Source organism: Papio anubis, chromosome 12 (genome assembly GCF_008728515.1).
Source record: "Papio anubis isolate 15944 chromosome 12, Panubis1.0, whole genome shotgun sequence".
Taxonomy (NCBI): domain Eukaryota; kingdom Metazoa; phylum Chordata; class Mammalia; order Primates; family Cercopithecidae; genus Papio; species Papio anubis.
Window position 1 is genome coordinate 17,711,370 of NC_044987.1, and position 20,501 is coordinate 17,731,870.

Sequence of the window (20,501 nt, forward strand, 5' to 3'; positions counted from 1 at the left end):
GTATGAGGCCAGGCACTGTGAGAGCACTGAGCAGGCAGCATGCCAAAGGTTTGGAGAAGTGTCAGATTTCACATGCCCCATGCTGTCTGTAATCTCCCTGCCTGCCACCCTAGGAGGAAAAACAAGGTTTGTCTTCTATAGTGGTACATACACTTGATTTTTTTGACTTTGCAAATAAATACAGCAGCATAATCAGTCTACACCATGAGATTACCAACTGGAACTCACAAAGAAAACCACATCCTCTTCTCTGAGCTCAGTCAGCCTCAGCATTATTACTCAGGCCTCATAGAGCAGTAAAATGCTGACAGAGTCAGAGGAGTTACCCCAGAGCCTTTAAGGGGAGTATGCAGGCACGTCATTGCTGCCATTTTCTCTCAAAACCCAGTAAGTGAGTAAGGACGAGTCAACATTGACAGATTCAATAGAGAATTGTGCAAGTTGCCCCAAAGTTCCCCGGGCAGGTGAGTGGTGTGTATTGTGTCCGTTTGTGCATTTTCCCCCCTGTGTGATCGGACGATCATCCCACCTCTGCACTCTCTTAGCTTTAGTTTGATAAATTCGAGCATGTAACTCTGGGGAACCGTCTTTCCTCCATGATTTCTATGTCCTTTGGTAGCTGCTGAATTGGCATAAAGGGTTGTCAAAGATTTGATCCTCAATCTCATGTTCCTTGGGCAGTGAGTTAGTCTGTTTATACCCCCCAAAATGGTCAATAGGGTCTCATTCATGGAGTGTCACAAAGGACTTCTAAACTCAGGGTCCGCATTCTTAACCAAAAATCAGACTTGACTTACTTGGTCTTTTACAGTTGATTAAAGACTCTTTTACATGTGTTGTCTTTTTTTTTTTTTTTGAGACGGAGTCTCGCTCTGTCACCCAGGCTGGAGTGCAGTGGCCGGATCTCAGCTCACTGCAAGCTTCGCCTCCCGGGTTCACGCCATTCTCCTGCCTCAGCCTCCCGAGTAGCTGGGGCTACAGGCGCCCGCCACCTCGCCCGGCTAAGTTTTTGTATTTTTAGTAGAGACGGGGTTTCACCGTGTTAGCCAGGATGGTCTCGATCTCCTGACCTCGTGATCCGCCCGTCTCGGCCTCCCAAAGTGCTGGGATTACAGGCTTGAGCCACCGCGCCCGGCCTACATGTGTTGTCTTTTTGAGCCCCCAAACAACCCTCATTTTTCAGATCAGGAACCTTGAGGAGAAGCTGAAAGATTTGCCAACACTTGTGTACTTTCCTGGTGAGGGAGCTGGGTCCTGACTTCAAGTTTTCTGATCCCCTGGTCATGTATTTTTTCCTTTATACCTCTTTGCCCACTCTGTACCCTCCAAGCACAGCTGCCAAGTGAAAGATGCTTCCATGTCTTTGACCTACTGATGATACTGAAACTTGAGCATTCAGAACCCTGGTGTATCCCCTGACTCCTATTAATGCTCTTTTTCGTCTGGTTTTTAACTCACATTTGTCTGTCCTGAATCAGAGGCTTCTCTTGGAAATTAAAGTTTCCCCGAGTCATTTGTTCATTTACATATGGGTAAATTGTCCCTCATAATTCTGCAAGCAGGGTTCTGTAATTAAATCTATTTCCTTGTTTGTTTTTGTCAGCTGACTCAGTACGCCCTTATGCACTCAGAAATAACATTTCTAAGCTGAATAAAAATCATGCCAGACTTTATTGAGCTTTTACAATGCAGTAACCTCTATGAAGCACTCCACACCCATTGAGTCAGTCCTGTTGTACAGATAAGGAAGACCCAGCAGAGCGGGATAATTCACCCAAGCTCCCGCTCCTCAGGAAGCCGCGAAGCCAGGATTTACGGCCAAGTCTTCCTGACCCCAGAGCTTGCGCTTATGACCCTTGTGCTCAACTCCAGCTTGGCTGAGGGATGAGCTCTGGGAAGACCCCCCACATGGTTTGTCAGGCAGTCGCTTGTTCTGTCTTGGTGCCTACAGGCATCAGACCTGAAGGTGGGGAAGAGAGCAGACAAGGCAGAGCGCAAAGGTGAGTGGTGGGTGTTTTGGTTTGCAGAGGCCCCATTCTCAGGAATGAAAACAAGTTCTGAGAGAGAGAGGGAAAAGACCCTTAAAAGACATGGCAAACAAACCAAAACACTGAGGCCTCCAGAAGAGGCAGGAAGGCTCCAACCAGGACTGTATACATTGTGTTAGCTTTGCTGTTTCCTCATGGTTAGTAATGATCTTTTAAAAATCTTTAAACAAGAAAGCATTCATGTTTGTCCTTGCAGAGAGCAAAGAGATGCAACTGATGAGATTTGCATCCAACTATATAATTAGGCTTAAAGGAAAAAAGCACCCCAAGGAATTGAGTAGATGATGTTAGCTATCAAAGAAGACAATATAGGTTTTTGAAAAAGTAAGAAGCGGCTGCTTGCATTGCTTCTTGGCAAAGCAGACAGAATCATCATTTCCTCACTCCTACACAACCATGTTGCACCACTTCCTGCCAGTGGTTTTTGGTTGGCCCTGGCGCGAACATGCAAGCCATGCCCACTGAGAGGAATTGGGCAGAGTGGGTAGGACGGGCGGGCTAATCCCACAGAGCGAGTCCTGGTGTCCTTTCTTTTTTTTTTTTTTTTTTGAGACGGGAGTCTCCTCTGTCGCCCAGGCTGGAGTGCAGTGGAGTGCAGTGGCGTGATCTTGGCTCACTGCAAGCTCCGCCTCCTGGGTTCACGCCATTCTCCTGCCTCAGCCTCCCAAGTAACTGGGACTACAGGCGCCCGCCACCACGCCCGGCTAATTTTTTGTATTTTTAGTGGAGATGGGGTTTCACCGTGTTAGCCAGGATGGTCTCGATCTCCTGACCTCATGATCCACCCGCCTCGGCCTCCCAAAGTATTGGGATTACAGGCGTGAGCCACTGCGCCCGGCCATCCTGGTGTAGGTTTTCTTTCATCTTCTTCTCTCTGCTGGTTTTAGCTTGCTGTAGCAAAAGAGTTGGCTTCTGGCTGTTCCTTTTACCTCTTTGCTCAGAGAACTTTCAAAAGATTTCTCACTTGCCATCATCTTTGGTAGCTGGGAAGCTCCCTTCTCCTCTAATTTTCTCCAGAATGTCTTGCATTACTAGCAATGTGCATGTCAGTTAGCTTCCCTCCCCCTCCATCCTGCCTCTGCCCCTAAGTCCAAGCCTAACCTTAATCATTATAGAAAACCATTTAAATACAGAGACCTGAAATCCTTTACCCAACAGTCAAGAAGTATGCTTTGCTTCATTATTCAAATAGATCATTGGAATGGCACAGTTAGCATTAGAGCTGTGTTTGCTATTAAGAATTTTTTTTTTTTTTTTTTAACTTAGTCCCACCGAGAGTCAGTTTATCCAAGATAAGCTCAGTAGTTTCCAAGAGGCATTAACTCAGAACACCAACCAAGCAAATACAACTTATTTTCAAGTCCCAGGCTTTTAAAGACTGAAGTCAGAAGTGCTACCAGGAGGATCCTGTCAACATAGGTGTGGCTTTGATAGTCTTCTTGACTACCCTTGATCAAGAAAAAGTACTCATTCCTCTTTCTCTCCAATTCTAATCTATAGAGTTGTATGCTCTAACAGGATAGTAGCCCATATTAAGACAGCATTTATTTTTATTATTCTTTTTTGAGATAGAGTCTCACTCTGTTGCCCAGGCTGGAGTGCAGTGGCATGGTCTTGGCTCACTGCAATCTCTGCCTTTTGAGTTTAAGCAATTCTCTTGCCTCAGCCTCCTGAGTAGCTGGGACTACAGGTGCACACCACCACACCCGGCTAATTTTTGTATTTTTAGTAGAGGCAGGGTTTCGCCATGTTGGCCAGGCTGGTCTCTAACTCCTGACCTCAGGTGATCCACCTGCCCCGGCCTCCGAAAGTGCTGGGATTATACACTCCCGGCCTAAAGAGCATTTACTGACATCAGTGAAAGAGATCATAATGGGTATAGGACAGTGTTCTAGAACACTGAAGGTTCACAGACATACATGAGATATAGTTCTTGCCTGCAAAGAATTTATAGTCTAATGTGAATGATTAAGTACATAATTGAACATGGTAGCAAGGATAATGTTAGAGCAATCAGACACAAAGTCTTTTGAAGTTTAAAGGAAGAAATGATCTATTTCTGTTTGAAAGGAAAAGTTTAATAAAGACAATAGCATTTGATATGAACATAGAATGATGAGTTGCTTTGGACTGGCAGGAATGGAGGCAGAAGAATCAGTTATTTGCAGATAGAAGGAACAATGAGAGCAAATGCATAGAATTGTGCATAGATGGGGGACAGTTAAGTGGTCCCATTTGACTAGAGCTTAGAATGTGTGGAGAGGGGATTATGAGACACTGATTGGAAGATAGCTGGGGGCAGTGTTGTAAAACAAAAGTGGACTACAGAATGGTTGGTCTCTGTAGGGTAGTAATGAGGGATTGGTTATGAGTCTAGCAAAATAATCCAGGAAAGAGGTAATCAGGTTTCCATGAGATTGGCAACAAAGGGATTGAAGTGACCAGCATTGCAGGGGTAGATTCAGTACCAGGAGTAAGGAATCAATAGTGGCCCCAAGAGCTTATGCCTGGAAGATTTGGAAAATGAGGCATCAATACAACAATGTCTGAAGGAGTAGTACGTTATGGGGGAAGTGGATGGGTTTGGAACTGGACATGGTAAGTGCTACATGCTGGCTAGATATCCAAGGAAAGATACCTAGTAAGTAGCTGGAAGTATGGATCTGGGGCTTAAAGGAGCACTTCAGTAATTCTTTACATAAAGACAGTACAGCCATGAAAACAGATGATGTTGCCAAAGTAAGTATGGGGAGAGAGAAGGTCAAGGACAAAAATGTGGAGAGTACTTGCTTAGAAAGGGTAGAGGGGCCATCAAAGGAGTCAGAAGCAGCAGTGACAGAAGTAGAAAGAGGAGAGGAGCAGTGTGGTACACTGAGGTCACCGGGGGAGGAGAGAGGAGGCAGCCGCAGAACAGACGCATCCTCCCAGGCTAGAGCGTCCTGAAAGCTCTGAGAGTAATTCTCATGTGCATCTAGGTTTGAGAACAGATCACTGTTAATTCAACAGAGAAATGAAAGGAGAGAAGGTTCAGTGGGGTCCAGCCATGCCCTGTTATGTGGGACTTTTTTCCCTAAGGGTGTGGCCCCCTCCCCTACAGCTCATCTTTTGGAGGGCTGGTCCAGGCTCCTCTCAGCCGTGACCACCGGCTGAGGATTAGCAGTTAGTGTACACGGTCTCCTCAGCCTTGCCCATTGTCCCTTGCAAGACATTTCTTGGATGGGAGTTTGCAGTGCTGGGAGAAGTTCCGCCCCACTGACTGTATTCTGCTGTGTCTCCTCAGAGCCTGTCATAGGGAACTGCATGGATAGAAGTTCTCCAGGACAAGCAGTGGAGCTGCCGGATCACAATGGGCTTGGGTACCCAGCACGCCCTTCTGTCCATGAGCACCACAGGCCCCGGGCCCTCCAGAGACACCACACGATCCAGAACAGCGACGATGCTTATGTATGTTGGTCCCTCCTGCTGCGCAGAGGTGGATCCTCCCAGTCCCAGCCTTGAAACAGAGCATAGTGATGTGGGGTAGCCTCTCTTGGCCGCTCTCCTCGGTCGGCATCCAGACTTTCTGGAAACTGTGGGGAGCATTTCTTTTCTTCGTCTTTTTTTTTTTTTTTTTTTTTTTTTGAGACGGAGTCTCACTCTGTCGCCCAGGCTGGAGGACAGTGGCGCAATCTCAGCCCACTACAACTTCCACCTCCCTGGTTCAAGTGAATTTTGTGCCTCAGCCTCCTGAGCAGCTGGGACTACAGGTGCCTGCCACCACACCTGGCTAATTTTTGTGTTTTTAGTAGGTATGGGGTTTTACCATATTGGCCAGGCTGGTCTCGAACTCTTGGCCTCAAGTGATCCGCCCGCCTTGAGAGCATTTCTTTGAGTCACCCTAACAGACCAAACCTTAATTCAAGTAGAATCTGTGCTCCAAATTTTAGACCAAAGAATCAGAAATAGTTGCCATCTGTTCCCTGTAGTTTTGATTATTAAACCTCTTCTTAGTCTAAACTCAGGCCCCAGCAAACAAGCCCATAAGCTTCTGGTTATTTTTCAGCAGCTACATTGAGCTTCCTCAGATCAGGGGAACTGGTGGGCCTCAGCAGTTTTGTTTTCCTAGGGTGGCGCTAGTTACTAGACTAGCCACATGTGGCTATTCAAATCTAAACCAATTAAAATGAAAAACAATTAAAAATTCAGTTCCTCAGTCACACTAAGTGCTCAGTAGCCAGTTGTGGCTCCTGGTTACCATATTGGACAGGACAGAGAGAGAACATTCCTATCACTGCAGAGTGTGACTGGATCGTGCTGTTCCTGAGACAAAGTCCCAGTGGAGATGGGGAGAGGTCGGAAACCTGGTTTTAGAAAGCCCTGTAGGTGTCAAGGTGTCCCCACCAGCTGAGACTTGCCACATCCGCACCACCCTCACCACCCTACAGGGGAAAGCCAGGCAGCTTCCCACACTGCGGCTGTGGAGCGCCCCCTTTGGGTGGTGCTGTAGAGGAAGGAGGCTGGAGCGGGGCCCCAGGCTGTCTTTTGCCTGGGCTCCTTCAGAAGGACCAGCTGTCTTTAGGGGTTGCCTGAGAGTGGTGCCTTCTCTGGTGTGCTTATTTCTTCTCTTAACTGTTTTCTGCAGGTACAGCTGGATAACTTGCCAGGAATGAGTCTTGTGGCTGGGAAAGCACTTAGCTCTGCCCGGATGTCGGATGCAGTTCTCAGTCAGTCTTCGCTCATGGGCAGCCAGCAGTTTCAGGATGGGGAAAGTGAGGGTGAGGAGCCTTATGCATGGGGCACTCCAGAGAAGTTCCTGGAGGGGCCTCCCTCCATCTTCCGTGACTGCTCCCCTCTCGGTAGGAAGAGCTCATGGAGAGGTAGAGCCACAGCATCGCACACGTTCTGGACACAGCCCCTTTCCCCACTGGTCCTCCCTGAGTGTGGGTGTGTAAAGGCGGTGTGGCTTCTGGCCAGATGGCACTGGGCTCTCCCATTCCTGTCTCTCATCTCTGTGATGATGCGCCTTCAATCACTTTCTCCGGTTCTGCTTAGACGGCATCAGGTCCTAATGGCACATTTTTGGCTCTCCTTGGAGCCAGTTGAGGGAGGGTGTCATAACAAATAATAGGCGTAGGCCTTGGGCAGGACAGGTCTGCCATCAGTCCCAAGGCTGTCCTTTTCAGGTTCTGCAGGCGAGGCACTTGGCTTTCTGGACCCCGAGATCCTCATCTATAAAGTGGCAAAAACGACAAAGCCTTTATCCTACATCATGCTCTGAGGGCTGCCTGGCTTAGTGAGTATAAAGTGCTTAGCACAATGTCTGGAACACAGACAGTGCCAGGAATGGGTACCTGCAGGCAGTAAAATTATTGTCCCTTTCACCGTTTAAGAGGTGGTCCTTTCTGAAGGAGTCCTCTATCTTCTCTCCCACTACAGTAGTTGATCTTACCTAAGGATGGGAAAGGGTAAAGGAAAAGAGCAAAAACGGAACAGGCAGAGAATACAGGAAGAATCTTGGCCCCCGCCCATCATCACTCAACACCTTGAGGGCCTGCTGTGAGCTAGAATTCAGGGCTGGGAGTCAGGCTGTGGGATGCTCAGACAGGTTGCCTTCGATTCCTCCTCTGTCTCCCCCTTGCTCTCCTAGCCCCCCAGTTCCCTGCCAACCTCATGTTCTTTTTGGTCTTGCAGAATGTGGGGCAAGCCTGGGAGGTCATGAGCACCCAGACCTGAGTGATGGCAGCCAGCATTTAAACTCCTCTTGCTATCCATCTACGTGTATTACAGACATTCTGCTCAGCTACAAGCACCCCGAAGTCTCCTTCAGCATGGAGCAGGCAGGCGTGTAACAAGAAACAGAGAGTGAGTGTCACCCTGGCCAGGGCCAAACCAGCCCTGTGGCCCAGTGCCCGCTCCCGACCCCATCGGGAGCTTCAGCGCGTGTGTTGTGGTGGCCAGTGCAGTCGACAGTGCCACGCCTCCCCTCGAGGCCTTCGCAGTTTCTTGCTTTGCATTAACTACCCTGCTAGTTTTAGGGCATGAGGTAGGGGTGGAGGTGTGCAGAAGAAATGCTAAAGACAGCCTCTTGGTTCGGTTATGGGGAATAAGACACAAGAGCCGCCTCGTGTTATAGGTGCTGTAGCCTTTATAGAGACAGCAGTGAGCTACGGCTCCAGAGGGTGGAGGTGACCTCTGGCCAGCGTAATAAGGAAAGGAGGAAGTCCTTAAATTCAGTCTAAAAGACAAAACCTGGCAGGAAAACATGTCCAGCCATATTTTTTAAGGCTGTACAGAAGCAAGTGGCAGGATATTCCAGACCAGGGAAATGTGTGATAAGAGGCCCATGGTAGAAAGAATGGGGAAACTGGCTCGTTCGGCTGGAGTAATGCAGAGAGTACACAGCAGGCACCGTGGGTTGTATCTGGAAAATCTCTGACAGAAGAGGCCTGATGAAAGGGAAGCCACTTGGCAAATCCACATCAGAGCCTCAGTATGGCAAACTGCCTGAACACCTGAGGAAAAGCGAACCCGCTGCATTTTTAAAAAAGTTTTAAATGGAATATTTGAGTCTCTTTTCAAACTAATTCTCTGTGTCTGCTTTATTCCAGGTTTTGTGTACAGCTTGGGAATGAAAAGGTTGATCGTAAACCCACAGTATCTTGCAGCGTTGCGCCAAATCGCCCTTGTGTTTCTCTCCACCCAAAATATCACAGCTCCTTTCCTCACATTTGGTTCAGCCGTGTGCTGTTCTTTTGGGTTCTGAGAGGGTTTTGCCATGTTTGCTTGTATGACCAAGTCACCAAGGAAATAAACAGGAAGGAAATCCATGTTCTTCATCTTTTGTGACAGTATATTTGAGTTGGTGGTTTTTTTGTTGTGTTTGGGGGTTTGTGTTTTGTTTTGTTTTTGGTATGTTTTCTTCTGGAGGTCATTTACTTTCTTCTTTTTCTTCCTTTTTTTCCTCTCGTTCCTTTTTTGAAACAGGAGAGCAAAGCAGTTAGAGTTCAGAGGCCAGGGGCCTCAGGGCCACTCCCTCCCTAGCCTTCATCAGCAGAGCACCCTCCATCCCCCTGCATTGCTCTTCCCCAAAAGCAAATACTAAAGGATGCCATCCTCTGGAATCCTAATGGCAGGCAAAGGGAGAGAGGAAGGGTGACGGCTTCTGGCACTTAGAGAACAAAAAGAACAAAAAAAGAGAAACCCCCAAGCCTGGAACCCAGAGAGGTCTTTACTGCTGGGATCCACGGAAAACATGTCTGTCCCAGCCAAGATCATATGACGAGTTTAGCACGGAGGCTGAGAGTGACCTGGCATAGATGGTTTGCCAGTTAGAATGTCTCAATTTGAGCCTTTGCTTTTGGTGGATAACTCAGCTACCCTCTTGTAACCTGGAAAGTTGGTTGCCTTTATCATCCTGCTGGTTTTATCTATGGACTGAACACCCGACAGCAGTGCACTATGCTTTCTGTGACATCTTTCATTCTCATTTTATATTGTGCTATAAAAAGGATTGTTTCTCCATATATATAAGTGTATATATATAATATATATATTATATGTGTGTATATATATTATATATATATATATGCTCTCCCCTTTCAGCCTCTTTGTCACAGGCAAGAAGTGTAGTAGGTTGCCTTGGGCCCTGCCTCTCTCCTAACCCCCTCTTCCCCACTGGGCACCCTCAGCCCCTATATTTTAATTCTTGATCATGTAGAAATTGTTTTTGGTAAATGTTGATATTATTGTTATTATCATTATTAATAAAGAGAAAAGGAATTTTTGTTTAAATGAGAAATGTTTAACCAGATTCTGTTCTATTTGAATTGTGACTTGCACCTTTTGTTCAAAGTATTTCCTTTAGGCATTGTAATTGTGAACAGCTCTTACTTGTGCCAGTGACAGATGCAGTGGTCTCCTTTCCCCAGCTGAAGCAGTGCATACGCAATAGCTATTGTTTGTGTTATCTTTATTTCTCTTCATTGTTAGAAACCAAAGTCTTCTCTGCTGGCTGGGGCTGAGAGAGGGTCTGGGTTATCTCCCTCTGATCTTCAAAACAAGAGAGAGACCTTGAATACTCTGACTCTCCACCCTTGTTTTTTCTGGGAAAGCAGAACAAGAGGTCCTGAGTCCCCTCCTAGTCTTTCATCCTGAATTTGCACAGAGGAAAGCGGGTGCCCGGCATGGCCATCCTGATGTTGCTGGCAGGATCTCCATGCACCTTGTCCTTCTCCACTGATACTGGCAGCTCGGCTCCTGGACCCAATATCCCTTGAGTGGAATTCTGCAGTGCAAGAGCCCTTCCTGGGAGCTGTCCCATGTTTCCATGGTCCCAGTCTCCCCCCCACTTGGTGGGGTCACCAACTACTCACCAGAAGGGGGCTTACCAAGAGAGCCCTAAAAGCTGTTGACTTATCTGCGCTTGTTCCAGCTCTTATGCCCCCAACCTGCCCTACCACCACCACGTGCTCAGCCTGATCTGTTTACATGGTACTGTATGTATGGGAGAGCAGACTGCACCCTCCAGCAACACCAGAAGAAAGCCAGTGAGCCTACTAACCGTGCCATCTTGCAAACTACACTTTAAAAAAAAACAACTCATTGCTTTGTATTGTAGTAACCAATATGCGCAGTATATGTTGAATGTATATGAACATACTTTCCTATTTCTGTTCTTTGAAAACGTCAGAAGTATTTTTTTTTTCTTTCTCATTTTATGTTGAACTAAAAAGGATTAAAAAAAATCTGCAGACTCAAGTTGCTAAGACCTTTTGTCCTTCCTTTTGTCCTTTTGTGAGGCACTTACTTACAACTTGGTTACTTAGTTGGACAGTAGGAGGTTGTGTAGATAGAAGCCTGATTGTGTTCTTAGGCTGATGGATTATTTGCCTGTGGTTTGGAGTCTAGTTAGGAGAAGCCTCAGGTAAGTGGGAGCTGGAGCAGTGGAGGCTGGAGAGGTCTGCCAGGCTTAGGGTGGGGCTTTGAGTGATTCATGATCTCATCTCACCCTTATGAAACTCACATTCTCTAGAAGCCTGAACTCTGCTTCACACTGTGTCCCTGGGCATCCAGCTCAGACTCTGCCCCATCAGAAGGGAGCATTTGAATTTGCCGGGCCAGGTGGAAAACAGCTTCCTTGAAAGGGCACTTTTGAAGAGTATAGGGAAGGATCCTCAAAGAGTGGACACAGGCTGGACCCTTCATGACGTGACCTCCATTGGCCGAATGAAAGGACAGCCAAATAAGTATTTGGAAAGAAAGGGAGGGGCCAGGCGTGGCTCACGCCTGTAAATCCAGTACTTTTGGAGGCCGAGGCGGGTGGATCACCCGAGGTCAGGAGTTCGAGATCAGCCTGGCCAATGTGGCGAAATCCCGTCTTTACTAAAAATACAAAAATTAGCCAGGTGTAGTGGCGGGCACCGGTAGTCCCAGCTACTCGGGATGCTGAGGCAGAAGAATGGCTCGAACCCAGGAGGCAGAGGTTGCTGCAGCAAGCCAAGATTGCACCACTACACTCCAGCCTGGGTGACAGCAGGATACTCCATCTCAAAAAAAAAAAAAACAAAAAAAAGGCAGGGCAGGGGTGGGATTTTCCTATAGTTTTCCCCTTTATCCATACGTGAACTTCCAAGGGCAGGATAGAGTTTCCAGCAAGTTTCCAGGCATGGCTAAGAGACAGGTGGTTGAAGGCTTCTATGAAGAAAGCTTACTGAAGCTGGAAACACCATCTGAGTTCACAGAAGGAAGAATGAGAGGTGGGAATTTAGAAAGCCTTCCAAACTGGGCATGGTGTCACGTGCCTGTAACCCTAGCTGCTCAGGAGACTGAGGCAGGAGAATGACGTAAGCCCAGGAGTTCGAGTCCAGCCTGGGCAACATAGCAAGACCTCACCTCTATAAAAAATAAACTTAACCAGGCTTAGTGGCAGATGCTTGTAGTCCCAGCTGCTCAGGAGGCTGAGGCTGAAGGATCATGTGAGCCCAGGAGTTTGAGGCTGCAGTGAGCCATGATCGCACCACTGCATTCCTGGAAAGAAAAGAAAGACTACAAGTCTGTGGAGGGGCTAGAAAGTTGCTGTAGGGCCATTTAGAGAAGAAAACAGCCTTCTCAAGAAGGGTCTTCTAAAACTCCTGAGTCTGTGTATGCTCTCAGGGAGGACTAAGTGAGTCTCTAGAACCAAACAGTGATAATACCCAGATCCCTTCCAGCAAATTGTAGCACCTGTTGTAACAGATGCCACTCCCTCCTAAAATCAGCCAGGGTGCCTTTGGACCAGAGGGAGGGTGAGCTTTTGGAGGAAGCAGGGCACTGGCTCCTGGATACGGACTGGAGAGCTCAGCTCCAGAAAACAGGAGCCATGCTGACAGAAAACCATGTAGAGCATGATTTTCTTTCTGACTTTGTGCCAGCCTCACCCCACACCAACTGCAAAGATCAAGAATTCACAGGGCTACTGTGCTTCCCTCCTGCTGATCAAAGATGAGCTCTGTCCTGGCCTTAGTCTTTTCTAAGCAGGAGGGCAGGAGAGAATCTTGCATAGTTGGCTGCAGTGCCCCACCCACGGGTCTAACTTGGGGCTGCAGCAAAATTGCCAAATAGTGGGGGTGGGGGTCCTGTCTCCCCTGCTCAGTCGGCACCTCCCCTCCCTAACTCTCATTCTGGCTGACACCACATGCTCCCAGAAGAAATGTTCTGAGCAGGGGCTGGTATGAGACTGCCTCCCCTCCCAGGACCCACTCCTCCCTATGACCAGGCTGGTGACCCTCCCTTTAGCATGCCAGTGCCATTCACTGAGCAAATAGGTGCCAGACCTAGCAGGGGACAGAGTCCTCCCGATACAGACAGACCAGTATGCTGGGACATAAATTGTGAAAGGAGTTGCTAATCTTTCTGTGCAAAATCCACGCCTGCAGTCACTGCCAACACTTCCGCACATGTCAGGGCATCCAGGGCCAAGACTTGGTAACCCTGTTCAGGAGCAGTCGCTCTGGAGGCTCCCAAGATGAGGGAGAGAAGTGGGTGGAAACAGAGGCCTACTTTGTGGGCCCCGCAGCCACTGAACAGTCCAACCCATGGCCACTGAGCGCCTTGAACAATGCCTGGCTGGACCCTGAGTCTGAGTGTGTCATCAACCCAGTTTGTTGTTGTGAGTTTTTCCATCAGCTCTGTCCAGAAAGACTTCCTTCCTTTCCAAAACATTAGTAAAGGGGCCTTGGACGAGTTTAAGCCAAATACCTTGCAATAAAATGGAGTAGCCACCCTGGTTAATAAGTATATTTTAAAAAGGAAACTGCCTGCTTGGTAAGATGCTGCTTAACAGCACCCCCTATCCTGACGCCTTGCAGTCCCGGAGCCAGGAAACTGAGAAGTCCCTGATCAGACTGCAAAGGCTGCAGGCTCCGCAAGGGTGCAAGGCCACCCTCAAAAAACTAGAAGCCAGGCCTCCCGATTCCCACCCCTGCCAGTGCTACATAGCTAACAGCTGAAGGATGCAGGGCAGCTCTGAGCTGCAGTTTTCCCACGGGCAAAAATCACAAGGGTAAAATCTGGCCTCCAGCCTTATAGGGACATTCTAAGTTGTGAAAGTGCTTTGGCCACTAAAGAACTGTGCAAATGTTAAATACTAGGTTTAGCCATAACAATCTTTTTAGTAACAAACCAAAGAGAAGGGTCAAACACTGGCAAGTATCTTGGAGTCCAACCAGGAAGCTTTTGAGGTTCCCCCATGCGCTGACTGGGGCAAACTCTACCCTCCAAAAGAAAAGATGCTCTCTTGGCCCGAGACACCTGTGAGCTGTCCCAGCAGGGGACCAGCCACCTTCCCAATTTCTAAAGCTACAGACAGCTGGGATGTCCAAGTAGGCAGTCCAGGCGGACGGCTCACCAAGGCCACCTCCCTGTCTACACAGTCCCACAGACATCTGGGACCCCTTCAGTCCTGGGAAAGACCCATATCTCAGCAACTGCAAGTTAAGGTCAAGCAGAGAAATGTGGGATTGCTGCCTTCATGCCTGCTGCAGAAGCTGAGGTCTCAGGTCTGATACAGCAAGTGTAGTGGGAATAGGGGAATACAATACCAGAAACTGGGATTCTAGAAAACACAATAGTTACTGTTACTAAGTGCGAGGTACCTTTCTAACAGTTTTGCATATATGTTCAAATTTCATGCTTAAAACCATACAAATTTATTACCTTACAGTTAGGGAGGACAGAAGTCCAAAATGGGTCACACTGGGCTAAAATCATGGTGCCAGCAGAGCTGTGCTCCTTCTGGAGGCTACAGGGGAAAATCCTTTGCCTTCTCCAGCTTCTAGGGAAGGGCTGGCCATGCCCCTCAGCTCATGGCCCCCTTCCAGCAGTCACATGAGTCTGACCTCCGCTGCCATCCTCACATCTCCTTCTCTGACTCTGAGGCCCCGCCTCCCTCTTGTATAACTAAGGACCCCTGTGATGACAATGGGCCCACCTGGAGAATCCAGGCCAACCACCCCATCTCCAGGTCCTTAATCACACTGGCAAAATCTTTTTTTGCCATGGAAGGTAGCAAAGCCACAGGTTCCAGGGATGAGTATGTGGACCTCTTTGGGGAGCATTATTCTGCTTGCCACACAGTAACCCCTGCCGTAACTCTGGGCGATGGCATGTTCTATCATTATCTTCAATCAGAAACTGATGTGTGGGGAGGTGACGCACCATAACTCATCCAGGGTCACACAGCTAGTAAGTGGCAGAGCTGGGATTCAAATCTAAGGTTTTCTGGCTCCAGAATCTTCTCTGAAGTGAAAGGCATGAGGCCGACCACTCCCTGATCTGGTAAACAGAGATGGCAGGCTGGTTTGTAGTGTTAGGGAGTTTCCTGGGGTGATGGTACAGGGTACATTTCTGCCCTGCATCCTAAGTCCAGAGACTGGGTTCTAGGTCCAGCCTTGCGTCTAACTCCCTGAGAGATGAGAGCCTTTGGGCAAAGTCCCTCCGTGCTCTTCAGTCTGTTCATCTGTGAGATGGTGGCGTGGGAAGGGGCTGGAGTGATCTCACAGTTCTTCTCAGCCTGCATCACGGGCTCTAGGACTCAGGTCCTGTCAGTAACCTGCTGGGGGAGGTCTGGGCCTTCCAGGAGAAACCTGACAAGATGATGCTGCAAACACGAACGGACACACTGCACTTTACATTCACAGCCTGTCTCAGGGGCCTCCAAAAACCCTGACCATTCTTGCCCCATTTTGCAGATAAAAAACTGAGGCTCAGAGAGATTACATAACTTGCCCACAATCTTCCTCCAGCAAGATGGAGGCCAAGTGAAATGAGAAAGGTGGTCTCCTGCCACTTCCTTACCCGAGGGTCTTCTCCCCACACCAGGGCTTCCCGAGGGCTGAGATCCAGTCTCACCTGTGCGTGATCAAATGTAAGTGTGAACAATGCGAAGGGAGACGTCTTCAATCTAAGGGGCTTCAATTCTGTAATGTACTTCTGAGATTATGCCCTTTTTTTGTTCAAGTCTTTCCTTTTTGAAGTGATGGTCTTTACAATATCTTTACAAGACAGAATTAAAAGTTGGCAGCTCTGAATTAGTCTCAAGAGTGTTTTGATGCAAGAGGTCTCCGAAACCTCAGTCTGGGAGCCACGGAGCGCTCTCCCCTCTCCCCAGGTTTACCAGTTTGGGAGGCTTGGAGAGAGGCCTGGAGGACCTGCTGGGGACTAAAGAAGCGCACTGGTGGGAGGACAGGAAGGGGGGGAAGGGGAAGGGGAGTGAAGTAGTCTCCCTGGAATGCAGGATGGTGGGGGAGGAGGTCTCCTGGGTGGAGGAGTCCCAGCGTCCCTCCACCCCCTCCTCTGCCAACACAATGGACAATGGCAACCGCCCACACACTCCCATGGAGGGGAAGGGATGAGTGCAGGGAACCCCGACCCCACCCCAGGGACCTGCAAGCCTGCAGACACTCCCCTCCCGCCCCCACTGAACCCTTGACCCCTGTCCTGCAGCCCCCGCAGCTTGCTGTTTGCCCACTCTATTTGCCCAGCCCCAAGGACAGAGCTGATCCTTGAACTCTTAAGTTCCACATTGCCAGGACCAGTGAGCAGCAACAGGGCTGGGGCTGGGCTTATCTGCCTCCCAGCCCAGCCCCTGGCTGCAGACATAAATAGGCCCCGCAAGGGCTGGCTGCTTAGAGACTGCGAGAAGGAGGTGAGTCCTGCTCCCTGCTCCGGGTGACTCTGGCTCCCCAGCTCGAGGTTCAGGCCCTGCTCCAGGCCGGGCCTCTGGGTACCTGCGGTCTTCTCCCACTCTGTGCCCCTTCTCCTCACCTTGCTGCAATGAGTGGGGGAGCACGGGGCTTCTGCATGCTAGAGGCCCCCCACTCAACCAGGCCCTTCTTCTCCTCCAGGTCCCCCACGGCCCTTCAGGATGAAAGCTACGGTGCTGACCTTGGCCGTGCTCTTCCTGACGGGTAGGTGTCCCCCAGCCTAGGGAGCCAACCATCAGGGGGCTTTCTCCCCAAACCCCTGTGGCCCACCCTCCGGGGCAGAGGCAGCGCCCTCTCCCCCACCTCCAAGCTTGGCCTTTCGGCTCAGATCTCAGCCCACAGCTGGCCTGATCTGGGTCTCCCCTCCCACCCTCAGGGAGCCAGGCTCGGCATTTCTGGCAGCAAGATGAACCCCCACAGACCCCCTGGGATCGAGTGAAGGACCTGGTCACTGTGTACGTGGAAGCACTCAAAGACAGCGGCAAAGACTATGTGTCCCAGTTTGAAGGCTCCGCCTTGGGAAAACAGCTAAAGTAAGGACCCCGCCTGGGGTTGAGGGCAGGGGCAGGGGGCAGAGGCCTGTGGGAAGATGTTGAAGCCAGACTGGCCGAGTCCTCACCTACTATCTGATGAGCTGGGTCCCACAGATGGTCTGGATGGAGAAACCGGAATGGGATCCCCATGCAGGGTCACAGCCCATGCCCCCTTGCAAAGGACAGACCAGGGCTGCCCGATCTGTGATCACAGTGCCACATTGTGCCTGCAAGTGTAGCAGGCTCCTTTCCCTTCTTCACCACCTCCTCTGCCCCTGCCCAGCAAGAGTGTGGGCTGTCTTCGGAGAGGCGAATGTGCTGGAGGCATAGAAGCGAGGTCCTTCAAGGGCCCACTTTGGAGACCAACGTAACTGGGCACCAGTCCCAGCTCTGTCTCCTTCTTAGCTCCTCTCTGTGCCTCGGTCCAGCTGCACAAAGGGGCATGGCCTGGCGGGGCAGGGGTTTTGGTTGAGCGTGTACTGGAAACGCTAGGCCACTGCACCTCCGCGGACAGGTGTTGCCCAGGGCTCACCCCGGTAGGCTGGGGCGCTGGGAGGCCAGCCCTCAACCCTTCTGTCTCACGCCCCAGCCTAAAGCTCCTGGACAACTGGGACAGCGTGACCTCCACCGTCAGCAAGCTGCGCGAACAGCTCGGCCCGGTGACCCAGGAGTTCTGGGATAACCTGGAAAAGGAGACAGAGGGCCTGAGGCAGGAGATGAGCAAGGATCTGGAGGAGGTGAAGGCCAAGGTGCAGCCCTACCTGGACGACTTCCAGAAGAAGTGGCAGGAGGAGATGGAGCTCTACCGCCAGAAGGTGGAGCCGCTGCGCGCAGAGCTCCACGAGGGCACGCGCCAGAAGCTGCACGAGCTGCACGAGAAACTGAGCCCGCTGGGGGAGGAGGTGCGCGACCGCGCGCGCGCCCACGTGGACGCGCTGCGCACGCATCTGGCCCCCTACAGCGATGAGCTGCGCCAGCGCCTGGCCGCGCGCCTTGAGGCGCTCAAGGAGAACGGCGGCGCCCGCCTGGCGGAGTACCACGCCAAGGCCAGCGAGCATCTGAGCACGCTCAGCGAGAAGGCCAAGCCCGCGCTCGAGGACCTCCGCCAGGGCCTGCTGCCCGTGCTGGAGAGCTTCAAGGTCAGCTTCCTGAGCGCTCTCGAGGAGTACACTAAGAAGCTCAGCACCCAGTGAGGCGCCCGCCGCCGCCCCCCTTCCCGGTGCTCAGAATAAACGTTTCCGAAGTGGGAAGCCGCTTCTTTCCTTTGGGAGAATAGAGGGGGGTGCGGGGACATCGGGGGAGCCCGGATGGGGCCTTTGGCCCTGGAGCAGGGACTTCCAGCCGGAGTTCAACAACTCCGTGCCCAGACTGGGCGTCTTAGGGCCAAGATCGACGTTGGAGGACCTGCTGGACGCCTGGCTGCTTACGAGTGAGGGAGTAGAGTCTGCCTTACCAAGGCTCAAGTAGAAAGGAAGTCACAGTGAACCAGGCAAAGCCACAGACAATCCAAGGCCAGCTGCCCTGAGAGGGACTCAGACAAGGCCTGCAGCCCTGTCTGGGGCAGGACAGGAAACAGGGTTGCTTTAGTTGGGAGCAGTGGGTTCCCCGTCCCCAGAGGTGTTCCGTACAGAGCCTTCTCCAGCCCAGTCGCTGTCAGCGGGGCGGGGCGTGGCGGGACGGAGGGGGGCGGCCTCAGGGAGTCACTGGGATTGGGGTTTGGCCCCGGGTGCAAGTGAAGTGCTTGGAGTTTGAGCGCCTCCTCCTTTATGAATTCAAAACCTCTCAAACAAACACTTCCCTTTTCTTCTCACAAGGCCAGTATCCCCCTCCCACTACTCCCATCCCACCCAGAAACAGCCGCCGCTTCCTCAGGCACGGCAGTGTAAGCCAGCCCTCCACCCTCTGTGGCTCCATGCCATGCCACCGGCTCCGTGCCATGCCACCCCCTCTTTCGGCTAGCCCTGGCAGAAGCTGGCCTGAGTCAGAAAAATCACCACCACCTCTTGCAGGTACATTTTTATTTCCGAGATGCTCTCATATCTGTGATCTCACTGCATCCTTCCTTCCTCCCATCCTGGCTAGATTGCCATCAGAGGCACAGCATGGATGAGGACACTGAAGCCTGGAGATGTGACGTCGCTTGCCCAGTGAACAGCAGGATGGGCTAGGCAGTGCTTTTTAGACCCTGCACCCCTGGCCATCCATGATTATTAAAAAGAGTGTGTGGGTCAGGCACGGTGGCTCAAGCGTGTAATCCCAGCACTTTGGGAGGCTGAGGCGGGCATATCACTTGAGGCCAGGAGTTTGAGACCAGCCTGGCCAATATAGTGAAACCCTGTCTCTACTAAAAATACAAAAAATCAGCTGGGCGTGGTGGCTTGCACCCGTAATCCCAGCTACTAGGGAGGCTGAGGAAGGAGAATTGCTTGAACCCAGGGGGCAGAGGTCACAGCCGAAATCATGCCACCACACTCCAGCCTGGGCAACAGAGCAAGACTCCAGGTAAAAAAAAAAAAAAAAAAAAAAAAAAAAGTGTGTGGCCTGGCACTCAAGTTCACATGGGTGTGCAGGCATGCCTGTGTATTGTCACATGACCTCCCTGGTCACAGTCCCTCCTTGCACTCATGTCTGAATGTCCCCGCATGCATGCATGTGGCTTCACAGATCTGGGCAGTGCGCTTGTACAGCGTTCCCTACCCTCTCTCTGCAGGGCCTTTCGCCCACTCATGCAGGCCCTGGATAATCTGCCCATATCCATGTCCCCATCTCCAGTGTATCTTAACTACCCCCTGGGTAAAGGGGTGGGCGTTTTAGTTCCTAACCTTCCAGAGCTACAACAGCAGTCATCCAGCCAGGTCTGGGTGGGAACATTTTCCAGATACGGGTGCTGAGATCTCGGCCCAGAGAGAAGCCCTGGGGAATTTCCAGAAGAAAGCAGTCTCCAGGTGGGGCTGGATACACCGATGCCACTGAGATCTGTAAAGGAGTCCCTAACACCTGACACAGGAGCGACAAAACTGTTTTCTGCACCAACTGAGCAGAATACTCGCAGCTCACCTGGGCTCAAGGTCTGGCCCTGCCACGTGCTGGCTCTGTGATGCTGGCCAAGTGCCTTTGCCTCTCTGGGCCACAGTTTTCTCATCTGAAGAGTGGAGCCCTACTCAAGCCATCTGCAGCTCTGGGGCTCTCTGACCTAACATCTTTTGGGTGGTGGGGACACAAAGGAAGCAGCCTCTGTTGGGGAGATCTTGTGCTCCTTTTTGGATCCCAGGACACCGCCCCCCCACCACTCCAGTCCAGGTCCCAAGGGCCCAGTCAGCTCAACTGTAATGATGACAACATTGATCAGGCATCTTTACACGCAGGTGCTGTGCCAAACGGTTCGAACGCTCTCTCATTTCAATCTCATGGCAGGCCTACGGTGGAGGGGATATGGTTGTATCCACTTTACATGTAAGAAACTGAGGCTGATACCAAGGGGTGGAGCTAAGACTAGCGCCTCGTTGCATCTTACTCCAACCTCTAGCGCATCCGGCCTCCTCCCCTCCCCTGTGCCTAAGAGGGCCAGGTGGCCTGGATAGGGGAGGTCAGCTCCACGGTTTTAAGTGAACACACACAGTCTCAACTCTGATGATGACTTAAGTACCAGGCATAGTGGCGGGCATATGGCACACACTCAGGTCATGTTGTGCAGCACCTAA

General features: G+C 50.8%; 2 protein-coding genes across 10 annotated transcripts in view; both read left to right on the forward strand.

The window, feature by feature from the left end:
- The window catches only part of SIK3 (SIK family kinase 3), a 271,702-nt gene extending 260,923 nt beyond the window's left edge, over positions 1 to 10,779 (forward strand). For 5 of the 8 annotated variants that reach the window (XM_009187340.4, XM_031652728.1, XM_021925301.1 and 2 more), the window contains 4 exons: positions 5,329 to 5,492; positions 6,670 to 6,802; positions 7,719 to 7,889; positions 8,636 to 8,878. In XM_009187340.4, the coding sequence (XP_009185604.1) occupies positions 5,329 to 5,492; positions 6,670 to 6,802; positions 7,719 to 7,876 (455 nt within the window). In that variant the 3' untranslated portion in view covers positions 7,877 to 7,889; positions 8,636 to 8,878. 8 annotated transcript variants of the gene reach the window in all.
- A 5,090-nt stretch (positions 10,780 to 15,869) lies between these two features.
- Positions 15,870 to 18,050, forward strand: APOA1 (apolipoprotein A1). 2 transcript variants are annotated; one of them, XM_009187337.2, is made up of 4 exons: positions 15,870 to 16,209; positions 16,409 to 16,471; positions 16,644 to 16,800; positions 17,390 to 18,050. In XM_009187337.2, the coding sequence occupies exons 2-4, from the start codon at positions 16,429 to 16,431 to the stop codon at positions 17,991 to 17,993; spliced, it is 804 nt and encodes a 267-aa protein (XP_009185601.1). In that variant the 5' UTR covers positions 15,870 to 16,209; positions 16,409 to 16,428; the 3' UTR covers positions 17,994 to 18,050.
- The last annotated feature ends 2,451 nt before the right edge of the window (positions 18,051 to 20,501 follow it).